Here is a 14,010-nt window from a genome sequence, read left to right as displayed (position 1 = left end):
AGGGAGGGAGGGAGGGAGGGAGGGAGGGATTTAGGAAACGAGAATCCATCAGAGCTCCCCTGTTTTCACCGAGGGTGCAGTGCCATGCAGTGGGCTTGGCTCCTGGGCTCCCTTCTGACCTTGGGGTCCCTCAGCGCCGAGGGGAGGCGGAGGGCCCTGGGGAGGAAGGGGAGAGAAGACTGGCCAAATGCCCAGCCAGAGGAACAAGAGAGAGAGTCCCTTCTGTTTAAGGTGAGCACGGGAATGAGGGGAAGGTGGGGATGGAAAGGATTGGGGGAATGGAGCCAGGAGACAGAGAGAGGATGATGAGGGAGAAGGGCTTCAGGAAAGAGCAAAAATCAGGGTTCCAATCCTGACTGGGAAGCTTACTAGCTAGGCAAGGCGCTTAAGCCCTTTGGCCTCAGTTTCCCCAGGAGTGAAAGACAATCTTAGCTAATGTGGACAAGTCAGTTTGTAAACCTCTAGCCGAGGAAGAGGTGTGAGTTATAATGGGAGGAGGGGGATCAGGAGGAGCCAGAGATGGGGATCAGGGAGAGAGGAGGAGGAGGAGGACTATCAAGGAGCTGGAGAAGGGATGCAGGGGGGCATCAGGGTCATTAAAGGTGCTCCCCTCCTCCACCAGCACTTACAGGAGGCCCTGGAGTTGTCCCCTTTCCAAGAACCGAAAAGCCCCACTGGAGCTTCGGAGGGGGGTGCTGGGGGAGAAGAAGAGGAGGAGCTGGAGGAGAGCCCCACCGAGGCTTCCACCCTCAGCCCCACACTGTCCCCCACCCCTGAGGATGCCATTTCCTATATCTGTGAGTAACTGGGGGGAGGGGAGCACCCTTCGGAGGCCGACTGCACCCACGTGGAGAGGATGATAAAGGAGCCCCCAGGCTTGGTCCTCCCTCCTGAGCCCTCTTCCATGTCCTTCTGGGAAACGTGCTCGGACCAAACCACAAGCCAGCGGCCCCTCTGGACCTCTCCCTCTCTGACCGTGGGCCTGCACCTTCTCACCTCGGACCCCTCCTGGATCTCTCTCTCCCCAGTGGGCCGCCTCACCGGGCTGGACTCCGGGCTGCATCAGCTGCACGTTAGACTGTACACTCTGGACGCCCGCGTAGCAGAGCTGTCTCGGGGGCTTCAGCTGCTGAGGAAAGAGGCCAGAGACACCCGGGAAGCCCTGGAGGCCATGGAAGAGGCCCAGAAGCAGGGGAGGCAGGAGCGTGGGCGCCTGCAGGGTGAGAGCCTGCAGCTGGGGGGCCGTCGGGAAGCAGAAGGAAATGGTCTTGGGGGATGTCAAATGGCGGGGGTGGGTTTGAGGACGCACTGGGGGCCCAGAGCTAATGCAGTCTTCTACACCAACCCCGAGCATCCTGCTTCTTGCAGGCTGCCTCAAAGGCCTCCGCCTGGGCCACAAGTGCTTCCTCCTGTTTCGGGATTTCCAGGACCAAAAGTCAGCCCATGCTCAGTGCAGGGAACGTGGGGGCAGCCTGGCCATGCCTGCTGACCGGGCCCAGATGGAGGCCCTGAGCCAGTACCTGAAGGCCAGCCTGGCCCCCTATAACTGGCCCGTGTGGCTGGGCATCCACGATCGGAGGGCAGAGGGCCTCTACCTCTTTGAGAACAACCAGCGAGTGTCCTTCTTTGCCTGGCATCGGGCCCTGCCCATGGGTGGCCCTGGGGCTGCTCCCACCCCTGGTGGCCCGGGCCACCCTGCCCTGGGGCCAGACCAACCCAACGGGGGAGAGCAAGAGAACTGTGTGGCCCAGGCCTCTGACGACGGCTCCTGGTGGGATCATGACTGTGGCCGCAGATTCTATTATGTCTGCGAGTTCCCCCACTAGGGGCCCCGCAGTCAGCCCTGACCCTCCTCCAGCACCCCTTGGGGAGCCTCCAGAATTCATCCTTCAACACCCAGCTGGAACCCACCTGGGACCTCCCTGCCCCCCCCAGGACCTCTCCTCTGAGCCCTCGCTTTTCCCAATGTGCCCAGATGTACTAGGGGTCTCCTAGGGCTAGCCCCCCCCCACAGACAGACACACAGACACACACCGCCTGATGCTGGGCAGGACCCACAAAGGCAGCCAGGACACACCACCCAGCCTGTCTCGGGAGGTAGTGATCTCCCCATCCTTGGAAGTCTGAAAGCAGAGGCTGGAGGAGACAAGATGATGCATGCCCCTCCCCAGGTTCCTCCCTCCCCCCTTTCCCTCTGCCCATACACTGCCCTGTCCCCCCCTTCTCCTTTCTCTGCCTGCCCCCCACCCTGGGGATTGGCACTGGAAAGGAGGAGCCCAGAGTGGTGGAAAGGGCACCAGCTGGGAGATGGGAGACTGCCTGGTGACCTTGTCTGAGTCCTTTCCATCCCTCTTTTATGAAATAAACTTTCTTAGTCATGATTCTGAACCAGCTTGCCAGGCTGCATCTCTTAAGCGCCAGCTGTTGTTGGGCACTGGGGATATGATGTGGCTGCGGGCAGGAGACCTTTCCCCGAACCCCCCGCCCCTTCCCAGGCTGCTCAGGGGGTGGCAGAGCCCCGACCATAGAGAACCACCTCCCTGGCCCTGAACTCATCCAGCCTCTGACCCTGGCAGCACAGCCCTGGCCAGGAGTGGCCGGGGCACAGGAGGGCCGTCCTCTTGTCCTTCCGCGGCACAATTCTGCCCCTTGGCTCGGTGGTGCCCTCACAGGCGGCCCCCAGCAGGTAGTGCTCAGCCCCCCCCTGGAGGACCGGCTCCTGCCCCAGAACCCCGGAGCGCCAGCGCTGAGATCCCTGCCCTGAGGCCTGGCTGAGAAGGTGGGAAAGAAAGTGCTGGGATGCCAAGGGAAGCCGTGCCCACCCGGGTCCTGGCTGGCTGGCACACCTGAGGCCCTTGGGAGCCTCTAGGGGCCTTTCTCCTGGGAGGGGAGATGTTGGCAGCCCGGCTGTCAGAGCTCTGGCCCTTCCTCCAACCTTCCTCACTGCCCCCATCCCAGGGGAGCCCCCGCCCCCCAGCTCCACCCCTTGGGGAACTCCACCAAAGTCCGGTGCCCCACCTGCCCCCAGCAGGTGCCCCCTTGGAAGGACACTTAGACCAGGATGGCGCTTCCCCTCCCAGCCCATGAGCTGGGCCCCAGGGGATGGTGGGAGGGCCATGGCCAGGACAGGCGTCCTCCCAGGAGAGGCCAGCCAGGAGAGCCTCCGGGCCTGGTCGAGGCAGCCAGTGGCACCCCCTGGGCTCAGTTCTGGCCATTTTAGGGCCTGTCCAAGGAGGCAGGGGAGACTCTACTAGGGAGGCCACCTGAAATGGGCCTGGTGGGAGGTAGTGAGCTCGCAGCCATGGAGGGGTGAAGCATTCACCAGCCAGGGGCATCGAGATGGCCTGCAGCCCGGAGGCCCTGGGGCTGAGATGGCTTCTTTGCCTTCCTCTCTTTGAATTGACTCCAAGACAAGGGTTGGGGCGGAACAAAGGCATCCTCTGGCCCCTTGGTGGGTGGTCCTGCTCCAGGCTCCTCCCCTGGGCAACAACTGTCCTGGCCCCGGGGAGGCTACTGGGAGGCCAAGGGGAAACCTGGGTGAGGGCCTTGGGGAAGGGCTTCCCCTGCAGTTGAGAAGGGTCTGAGCCCAGCCTGGGAAGGCTGTGTCAAGGAGAGATGGGGGCTCAGGTGCTGCAGAAGCCTCAAAGGAAGCATAAAGGGGCAGAACCCGGCAGCACAATGACGTGGAGCAAGTCTTTTCTCTCTGAGTGCTCAGCTTCTCCAGCCTCTCTTTAGACTTGCCCAATCTCTAAAGCCTGATTGTTTTCTCCTGGCAGATCCTGGGGATTTGGCCATGCCCTTCTCCAGCTCATTTGACAGATGAGGAAACTGAGACCAACAGGGTGAAGAGGCCTGCTGTAAAGTCCCCGCCCCTACAAAAGTTCATGTGTTTTTTAATCACACGTGGAGGGAGGCTAAAGCCTGGGAAAGCAATAGGTGAGGTTTGAGGGCTGGGGCAGAAGAGGAATGTGTTGAATAGACACAAAATAGAGAGACAGAGATCTTGAGAGCCATATTGGCGAGCCAGCATGCACACACAGAGCCAGAGCCTGCTGCACTGTTTATCCCAGGATTTGCACTGGGGGGTTTCTTGATGTCAAACAAGGGGCACAGCGGAAGCCTTGACACAATATTGACATCCAACTACACGGTAAAGGAACGAGGAGTAACGCAACTGTACAGCCGGTGCTCAGGCAGACATTCAGCAAATCTGTCCTGACTTGGGAAAAACTCCTGCCTTCCTGCAACCCTGGTGCAGCCTGTTCAGATGGAAAGTCAGGCGTTGGTGGGGCCGGCACCCCACAGTACCAGAGGCCCATTTGTAAACTCCACCCAGTTTAAGGACTCAGAAGCCAATCCTGTGAAATAGCAGAAATCTGTCCAGCAGTCGTTCCAGGAACCTTTGCTCATTGTAGTCAGCCTTTGGATATATCTTTAACACCTCAAACCTTTCTCTGGCCTGGGGTCACATGTCTGAGGCCAGATTTGAACCTGGGGTTTCCCGACTCCAGGCTGGGTGCGCTATGCACTCACCATGGCAGCCCCAAAAGCCTGCTTCCACTTTGGGCACGATCTCGCTCCAGGCCAGGCTCTTCTCCCTGCAGGGTTGGAGCAGCCCAGCTCGAGGCCCAGAGGTCCCTGGTCTGCGGGCTTACCCAAGGCCCAAAGAGCCCCAAAGCTCATCGCCAGGACTGCCGGAGCCCCAGGCTGGGGGAAGGGGCGCAGGGCTGGGCCAGCTCCTGGGGCAGGACCCTTGGGGTGGGGTCGCCGAGGCAGAGACCCAGCCTCTGGGCCATCTCCCTTAGACACACACACAGACACACAATCCCACCAGGGAAGGGATTCCCCAATCCTCCAGTGCTGCCGCTGAGACAACGAAGGCAGACCTTTAGAGCCCGAGCGAGCCCCAAACTGCGCTCTCACCCTAGACGGGGGAGGGGCTGCTGGGCAGAGGGGGCGGAGCAGCCTGGTCCGGTGAGGGCTCCGGCATGTGCCGTAGCTTCGCCATCACGGCTCTAAGCCCAGCAGCCAACTGGGCAAACGGGAGAAACGTGGGGCGTCCTGACTGTCCCCCAGCCTGGGCTTCCAGCCATCCTCCAGGGCCCCCATTCCCTAGGAAGGAGTCCACGTGGGGGTTTAAGAAGCGGTGGCAGCCCCCTGCGGGGCTCCCCCCGGCTCGGAGCTGCTGACACCTGAGAGCCATCTCTGTATTAATCCAAAGCTTCTTCGGCTGTAATGCCGCCCGACCGTACAGAGCAGGGACCGGCGCCCATCTCGTAGGAGTCACTAATGCCCTGGGAATTAAGAGGCGCCCCTTGGCTTTGGGGCCACAGCACCAGCCACGCTGCCTGGAGGAGGAGCACAGCGGGAGCTGCCTTCCTTGGAGGCTGGGGCCTTCCCTTGGGGCTGACAGACCTCGTTTGACCAGGGCTCTTTTCCTGTGCCCCCCTCACCCAGGGCAGGGCCGGAGCCGCCCCTTTTACCCCTCTCTGGGGGAGGGGAGGCTCCTTTATGAGACCCGCCTGGGGAACATCCGCCAGGCAGCCCACAGAGCAGGGCTGGAGAGAGAAGATCCTCGATCCTCGAACCCAGGCCCTGGGGCAGCTGAAGAGGGCGAAAAGGGCCCAGGGCGGAGCCTGTGGACCGTGATGGGGAGGAGGTTTGGGAGATCAGAGGAGAGACTGAGGGAGAAGGAGGCTCCTGCCCGCGGGGACGTCAGGAAGGATGAAGCCCCCAGAAAGCCATTCGGTCTGGAGTTGGAGCTGTCCAGGTCCCACAGTGGTGGAAAGCAGTCTGAGGACAAAAACCTCCCAAGGACACGGGCTCCCTCCCCCTCCCCGCTCCCCTTCCCCGCTCCCCCGTCCCCCAGGAATCTCAGCTCAGGCGCGCCGTCTCTGTCCCTGTCTCTGTCCCTGTCTCTGTCTCTGTCTCTGTCTCTCTTCCCTGGCAATGGCTCGCCATTCGCCGTCCCCATTCCCACGCTATCCGGGTGAGAGGACGAGGGCAGGGCCCCTTCCCCTTTATCCCAGGAGGGACTCTGGGGGCGAAGGAGGCACACAGCAGCATGGGGAGACCCAGCTCGGAGAGAGGCAGCTAAGGAGCCGGATGGAGGCGGCCGAACAGCTGTGGGGACACCAGGGAGGCTGAAGGCTGCCTCAGTGGACCGATGTGGTCTGGCTGGCTACGTGGCGGAATGCTGTCTACACTGGCAGATACAGCCAGACCCTGCCCCTCTTGTTCGGGCCTGGCTACAGGGATGGAGGTGCGTCTACACTAGCCAGCGGGGATGACATGAAAGCAAAGGAGGGCACTCAGAGGGGACAGAAGAGCGGAGGAAATGGGGGCTGGCCGGAAGGAAGCCCCTCAACACTGGCTAGAGCCTTCTCTTCTCTAGGCTGGCTAATTCTGATTCCCTGAGAGGATCCTCCGTGTCCCAGAAGGGGAAACTGAGGCTCAGAGAGAGCCAGAGAGGTGTACGAAAGGTGGGAATACCGGGGAACTGGGCGGTGGGAGGCACAGCGTGCGCAAGCGGGAGAGAAGTCCCGCACACACAGGGTGGCCACGTGGCTGCACCCCTACCTCGCCTCCCTCCGCCCCCCGGTCACGTGAGATTCATCCACTGCTGACGACTAGCGAAGCGCATGCGCAAACTCTCCGTAGTCTTTGCGGGCCGCGACCGCCGCCCGCAAACTAGAGTACGGTACAAGCACCAAGGGCTTCTTGGACTGCGCGTGCGCTCTAAGCTATTCAGGGTTGCCCCGACCCCTTGCGCTTGCGCACTGCACACGCTGCTGAGTGGCCTTTGACAGGGGACGAGGGGCGGAGCCTTGGACGCCCGCAAAGCCAATAGAGACAAAGGAGCCTGCAGAGACCTCCCCTCCCCCAGCGTCTATGGGCACACCAGAGACTTTGTGGAGACCCAGAGATTGTGCAGAGACCCCAGAAACCCCAATCCTGGAGAGATATGAGGGGCCCGTCACCCAAGGACCCTGAGGGGGCTGCAGAGACCCCCGGGGACCGAGGAGAGACATCCTGAGAGTCTAAGGAGGTCCCCAGAGACCCTGCCGAGACAGAAGTGAGAGAAACACCCCGAGATTGCAGGGAAGCGCCCAGGGACTGTGCTGAGGGGCGCCGCCGCCTCTGACCACAGCCAAACACTAGAACCACGTGCAGACTGCACTGAGGCCCCCGGCAGTTTCCCGCCCCGCTCCCAGTCCAGGAGGAACAGCCTCTGCGCCCCTCCCCCTTCCGCCAGGCAGGGTGGGCTCCTGCGGATGAGGGGGCAGGAGGCAGGCGGTCTGAGCCTCAGCCCGCTAATAACAGTTCTTTGTGCTGGCTAAGCCCCGGCTGTCTGTCGGGGATCCTTCCGTTCCGCCCCCGCCCCCCGCCCCCACTCACCTGTCCCCGAACTTCCAAGTGGCAGAGGAGGAGGAGCAGAGAGGGTGAGGTCCGGAAAGGCCCAGTGCCCGGCCTTATTCTCTCGGAGTAGCCCCCTCCTCCCCTCTCTTAATTCAGAGAATTCAGGCTCTAAAGGAGCCGCCCTGAGGGGAAGCCCAGGACCTCCGCCTGGGGCCCTGCGCTCGGTGCACTGAGCCACCCCACCGCTCCTGCGCCTTCTCCGACCAAGACAATGGGGGGATTCCTTATCTTGGCTCATATATTACTCCAATGAAATGAAGAGGCCGCGGCTCCCCGGCTTGGGAGCCTTCATTTGCCATTCCCCGGACCTCCCGGGGGAGGCCTGTGGTAGAGGTAATGATGGCCTTTGGATACTTTGTAGCACCAGCTTTGTACTGTGGCCGCCCATGTAGCTCTCACCCGTGACAATGGCAACTCCTTAAGGACAGGGACTCTCGCTTGAGTCTTAGAATCCTGGCTGAGCCTGTGGGACCTGGAGGAGGCAGCCAGTCCTGATTCTTTTCCTGCCGAGAAAGCCCAAGCAGGAACTCCTGTTTGCCCCAGCTAGATACTACAAGTGGCTGCCCAGTCTGGAGCGCTTCTTTTCCCTTTGGTAGTCCTGGCCTGTCTGTCTGTCTCTGTCTTTCTCTCTATGTGAGTCTCTGTCTCTCTCTGTGTCTCCATTTCTGAGTCTCTGTCTCTGTCTCTCAGTCTCTGTCTCTATCTCTGGGTCTCTGTCTCTCTAACTGTCTCTCAGTTTCTCTGTGTCTGTCTCTGAGTCTCTGTGTCTGTCTCTATCTCTGTGTGAGTCTCTGTGTGTCTCTCTAACTCTGTGTCTGTCTCTGTTTCTCAGTCTCTGTCTCTTCTCTCTGTGTGAGTCTCTGTATGTCTCTGTCTCTGTCTCTCAGTTACACCTCTAGTTCCCCGGTGAGTGGCGGGTGGTTCATCTCACCCTTGCAGGGCCCGCAGGCTCCTCCTCCCTATTCACTGAAGGTCTTTAAGAGGACAGTTTCTTTGTAGTCCAGGGTCCTCCCTTTCTCCTCTTCTGGTGCTGGGAACATTCCAGGGGTTCCCCATGGCTCAGCCGCAGCTCCAACTTTTCCCCAAGCACAGCCAACGTCTCTTTCTTTTGGAGTCTGAAGACTCACTTAAAACAAAGAAGCCTCCAAATACCCAGGTTTTAGGAGGCCCTTTTTGTGATTAAATGAACTTGTCCCCCTCACGTTTCCACTGAGAACACAGCAATGGCTTCCTCCAACTCCGAGTCTTTTGACAGGGGAGAGCAATAATATGGAAATGGCTTGTGTTCTGCCCCCATTGCCAAACAGTTTGGGCAAAGAGCTGGTTGGAAAGCTGATGGTTCTTGTAGCAGTGTGGGAGCCCGTAGATAGCTGCTCCCTCCCCCAGGTCCTTCCCACCAGTATCGAGGGTCCCACTTCTCTGGAGAGCTCCTTGACTGGGTTTGTCCAAAGACTGACCTAGCTCTAGCTGTGTGAGGGAAGTTGGTGGCTCCAGGCCTGGCTCTCTAACCACTGGGCCACTGTGTCAGTGCCCTACAATCCTCCCACATTATTTCATTCTCGTGGTCAAAATTCTCAGTGCGGTGTTGCCTTCAGTAGGTTTGCAGAGTCCTTGATATCACTGTGAACACCATGAAATGAGCCCCTGCAGCCGTCTCCTTTGGCAACGCAGACCAAGAAGGATTGGGTTAATGGCAGAAGTCCAGCAGTCTTCAGGTTTCGGGCCACTTGTCCTTCCCACAGGCTCATGGGAAGCCGCCGGGCCTATCTGCCAATCCAGCATTGATTATTTGCTGTTGGGGCATTTTCAGGAGCTTCCATACTTGGTGGCCTCATCTGGGGTGTTCTCTGCCAAGACACTGGAACAGTTGGCCCTTCATTTCCTTTTCCAGCTCATTTACAGATAAGGAGACTGAGGCCAGCCTAGAGTCCTAGAGCTAGGAAGGCTGAATTCGCACTCAGGTTTTCCTGACTCCAGGGCAAGCATTTTGAGTCTCAAAGCAAAACCCAAAGTAACCTTCAGATTATATAGCAGACAGCCTCGCACTTGCAGTCGAGGTCTCACTTCCCATTTCCCTGGGATACATCCTGGACGTGTCCCTCGCCCACTCTGCGTCCCCACTGACCCCGGAGCCCGGCAGGTCCCACATCTACACGGCTGAGCTCCCTCCTGCCTCTGCTGCCTTTGCTCTGAGCCAGTCGGGGTCTTCTCAGGTTCTCAGACTCCTCGGTTCTCACTTCTCACATCTAAGGCCTCCCCTACATGGATGCCTCCAAGCCACAACCAGCAGGCCCAAGGGTGCTCCTTAAGGGCTGCCCACTCTGTGCCAGGCCCCAGGGATCCTGTGCCAGGGGAGAAACATTCCCCTCCTCCCCCCAGCGGGTAGCCCAAGGAGAGAGAGGGGGGAAGACAGGCAGAGACAAAGGCCTAGAAGGAAGACCAGCCATTGGAGGCAGTTGGGGGAGGCCAGACCCAGTGGGGGGAGCAGAAGAACAGAAAGGACTTGGGGAGCCCCAGGCCAGCCCCGAAGGAAGACCCCAGGGCAGTCTGGGGAATGGCAGGGTGAGTTCCAAGAGGGAGCTTTTACATTTCATCCCGGAAGCAATAGGGAGCCACAGCAATTGGTAGAGCAGGAGAGCAGCCCTTTGGCAGTCGCGGGAAGGAGGGATTGGAGGGAAGCTGGGAGGGGGAGAGGAGAAGAGAGGGCCTGCTAGGAGGGAGATGGAGGACGTGGGGTGGGTGGCTCGTGTGTCCAGGTCCCAGGAGCCAAGATGAGGAGAGGCGGGGTGGGGGTGGGGGAGGCCAGCATCCACTCTTTTTTGTCTTTTATCCGGGTGTTCAACCTAATGGCCCAACCCTCCAAGGACTTGGGCTGGCCTTGGCTTTTCTGCCCTCGGGGACCGCCCCGCCCTGTCTCTCGCTCCCCATGACGTCATCCCTCTGGTCCTCCCGGGCCCTCATTGGTTCTGGCTGCAGGATGTTCACGCCCCCATGCCCCTCCCTGCTCCTCGGGTGGACCGGCCTTCCCTCTCCCCCCCCCCCCAGGGAAGGAGGAGGCCGAGGGGGGCGGGACGAGGTCGGGAGGCTCTTCCCGGGGAGCCAAGGCCACCCTCCGGTTGTTAACCCCTTCCCTTCTGTCTTGGGCTCCAAGGCAGAAGAGCGGGAAGGCCTAGGCCTTGGGGGTGAAGGTCCTGGCCCAGCTCACCCCGCTGGGAGGGGTCTGAGGCCAGACTGGAACCCGGGCCCCCCCCCCCCCGGTCTCCGGGGATCCTTTACTGTCTGCCGGGGTTGCCTTGGGAGACTTCGGAGACCCTGGGGTGGGCCAGCCTCGGCAGCCGGCTATTTGGGGACCCGACCAAGGCGGCCGCTCCCGCAGACCTGGGTGCCTCCCTGGCTGGGCGGCATCTTCCTCCCTAGGGCCCTGGGGGGGGGCGGGGGCGGGGATCCGAAGAATCGAGGCTCTGCCTAGAGCTTAGTCGTGCCGCGGGGACTGAGTGCGAGTCCCGACCCGGGGTGCTGCTCCTTTAGCCCTGCCTTATTCCCTGCAGGTCTCCCCCTCGGTCAGCACTGCCTGGGCCACGGGGTAGCTCCCTACTGGTCTCTTCGCGGCACCCCCACGATGGGCAGGATTTGGGGCCCTTCAGAGCCAGCCGCGCCTGACTGCCAGGAGGAAGACTCAGGTGGGGAAACTCCCTCCGCCTCTGTAAGCCAGAGCACCGGGGAGGGCCGCAGCCCAGCCTTCGGGACCCAGAGAAGCAGCTCTTCAGCATCAGTGGAGACTTCCTGGAGGAGGCAGCCGGGGGCAGGGGAGGGGGGCAGCCTGAGCAGAGCTGGGAGCTGGGATGCCCCATGTGAAGAACTGCCAGCCGGCCAGGCGACAGTTAAGGCGGGCTCTGAAGGGGAAGGAAGGGAACCAAGTGCCTGCCACAGGGGAGCGCTTCACACTTACTGTCTCCCTCCACATTTACAGCAGGGCAGCCTGGTGGCGCAGTGGCTAGAGCCCCAGGGCGGGAAAACTCACAACTTCAGACACATCTTAGCTGGGTGACCCTGGGCCAGTCACTTCCCCCTGCTGGCCTCAGTTTCCTCATCTGAAAAAGAAGCCAGAGAAGGAAATGGCCAACCGCCCCAGTATCTGGGCCAAGAAAAGGCCCAATGGGGTCCCGGAGAGGGGACCCAAGGACCTGATGGAGCCCTACTAGGTGTCAGGCCTGTGCTGAGCACCTGCAGTGGTCAGTGGTCATGCCATTTTTTCTAACTCCTCCCTTTTGTCTTAGTATCAGTTCTAAGGCGGAAGTGCTGCAAGGGCTAGGCAATGGGGGTTAAGTGACTTGCCCAGGGTCACCCAGCTAGTCAGTTCTTCTGATTCCGGGCCCAGCCCTCTGGACTGCTCTGGCTCTCCCTTGGGCATCTACCCGCAGGATGAATAGAGGAAGCCATGGCAAGCGGCCCGGTGGTTGGTGCTCAGGGCCAGGCTAGGGTGGCTGCTGGCAGGGGAGAGAAGGGGGCAGTCGGTGACAGGCCAATCTGGAGGAGGCCTAGAGAAGCCCCAGAACTGAATGGGGTTGGGGGAGGGGGGCCAAGACAAAGGGAAGTTTACCTCGGGCTTGGGGCCAGTGTGGGGCACAAAGCGGTTTGGGGGAGGGGCCGAGCGGGTGGGGGGGGGAAGATCCTGAGGCAGAGAATTTCGGCTGCTTAGACCTTCTCCACTGGCTTTGGCCCCTCCCCAAGGCTTTCTCTTCCGAGCAGCTGGGCAGTAAAAGCTAAAGCACGCGTTGCGGTGTGACCTTGGGCAAGTCGCTGAGCCGCAGGGCCTGGCCTGCTCTTAGAAATTCCGCAGAGCCGGAGGGGGAGAGCTCAAAAAGCAGGTTTCACTTTCTGACCGGGAGCCGAGCGGACGGTTCCATCTGCATTTGATGGGCCACTTTCCCACCTGCCTGGCTGAGAAGAGCGCAGCCTACCTTCAAGCATACACACTTCACCCTCCAGCGCGCCGAGCAGCCCACTCCTGCGGGGCAGCAGCCGTGCGGGCTGGGAGGGGGCCCGTCCGTTCGGACGTCCTCTACACAAGTGCGACGCCTCCCCTGGGGGTCAGGCGGGGCTTCCCCAAAGCTCTCTTCTTGCCCTTGAAAAAAGGGCCCCGGCCCGCTGCCCCCCGCCCGTCCCCTCGGGCCAAGCCGCTGGGCGGCTCCTTCTCCAGGGAAGTCAATGGAAGCAAACGGGGTGTGGCGGCTCCCCGCGCAGGCCTCAGGCCGCCACTACTGGCTTTGAGCTCCAGGCCCGGCCTTCTAGCGCCTCCAGGGCCCGGGCCGGGGCTTTTCTTTTTAAAAGGAAGCTCGGCCAGCGCCCAAGCCAGAGCCCGAGAGGGAGAGCGACTGCGCTGGGGGGAAGGCGGGCCCCCGGCGGGGAAGAACGAGAGCACGAGGACACGTGGAGCCGGGACACCGCGGACCGTTTAATCAAAGGCCAGGCCGTAGCCGCGCTCCTGCTCCTTGCGCCGATCCTCGAAGACCTTGGCCACCTCTTCCACCTTGCGCTGCAGCAGGGCGGAGTTCTGGTCCACCCACTGCAGGGAGTCGGTGTGAGCGTTCAGAATCCGGCACACCTGCTGCAGCGGGTCGGCCGCGTCGGGCGGGCCGCCGGCCGCGTTCAGGTGCTCGATGACGTCCTTGAGGTCCCGGGCCATGCGCTTGAGCTGCGCGTCGATGGTCTCGGCCAGCTGGTAGGTGCGCTCGCGCTCCTCGTCGGCGTGCTGCAGGTAGATGGAGCCGCCCTGCTCCCGCACGGCGTCCTCCAGCGGCGCCAGCAGCTCCTCCAGCTCCTTCTGCTGCGCCAGGATGAAGTCGAGCTCCTGGTCGAGCCGCCGCTGGTCCAGCTTGACCTTCTCCACCTCGCGGTGCAGCGACATGATCCTCTCGCCGTTCTCCAGCAGGCTGCGGTCCCACGCGTTCACCTGCGTGGCCTGGTGCAGGAAGTGCTTCTCCTGGGCCTCCAGCTCCAGGCTCCACTTGTTGATCAGGTTCTCCAGCTGCGCGTAGGTCTGCACGGGGCCCAGACACGCGCGGCCCAGGGTAGGCGTCCCGGGGCCGGGGCCCGGGCCCGGGAGGAAGCCGGCGCTTGGGAGAGCCCGCAGGGCGGCCCCGGGGCCGGGGAGGAAGGCGGCGCCCTGGGGAGCCGGGGGCTTAGGCTTCAAAGCTGACGCGGGGGCCACCTGGGCAATGCTGGTGGCCACAGTAGGGGACCCGAGGGGCTTTAAGCCAAATCCCTGCATGCCCAGCGCAGGCGCTCCGGCCATCGGTCGGCCAACGGGAACCGGCTGAAGGGCAGAGGCCGCGGCGGGGGCGAACAGCTTGGGGCCGGGGGCGGCGGGGGCCTGGAGGGCGGGGCCCAGAGCCCCCGGGGGCACCTGTTTGAAGCCCGAGGCCTGCAGAGGCGCCTGGGCCACCGCAGCGGGTCCCGAAGAGGCCGGGCCGCCCAGGCCGAAGGCCGGGAGTGGCTGGGTGGGAGGCACCGCGGGGGATGCCGGGGCAGCGGCGGCGGAGGCGAAGGCTAGCCCTGAGAGGGCCGTGGGGTGCCCCGGGCTCCCCACCG

At 62.0% G+C, this 14,010-nt stretch overlaps 2 protein-coding genes across 2 annotated transcripts in view; one reads left to right on the top strand and one right to left on the bottom strand.

The window, feature by feature from the left end:
* Positions 1-44: 44 nt before the first annotated feature.
* Positions 45-2,365, top strand: CLEC11A (C-type lectin domain containing 11A). Its single transcript, XM_044670990.1, has 4 exons — positions 45-231; positions 623-797; positions 1,029-1,220; positions 1,369-2,365. Exons 1-4 carry the CDS (start codon positions 85-87, stop codon positions 1,824-1,826), a joined length of 972 nt encoding a protein of 323 aa, XP_044526925.1. The 5' UTR covers positions 45-84; the 3' UTR covers positions 1,827-2,365.
* Positions 2,366-12,874: 10,509 nt separating this feature from the next.
* The window catches only part of NUP62 (nucleoporin 62), a 6,247-nt gene continuing 5,111 nt past the window's right edge, over positions 12,875-14,010 (bottom strand). The window contains exon 2 of the mRNA XM_044666656.1: positions 12,875-13,974. Coding sequence (XP_044522591.1) covers positions 12,875-13,974 — 1,100 coding nt within the window. The remainder of the gene's footprint in view (positions 13,975-14,010) is intronic.

Source organism: Gracilinanus agilis, chromosome 3 (genome assembly GCF_016433145.1).
Source record: "Gracilinanus agilis isolate LMUSP501 chromosome 3, AgileGrace, whole genome shotgun sequence".
Classification (NCBI taxonomy): domain Eukaryota; kingdom Metazoa; phylum Chordata; class Mammalia; order Didelphimorphia; family Didelphidae; genus Gracilinanus; species Gracilinanus agilis.
Note: the sequence above shows the minus strand (reverse complement) of the source record. Positions and strands in the feature narration are given on the sequence as shown.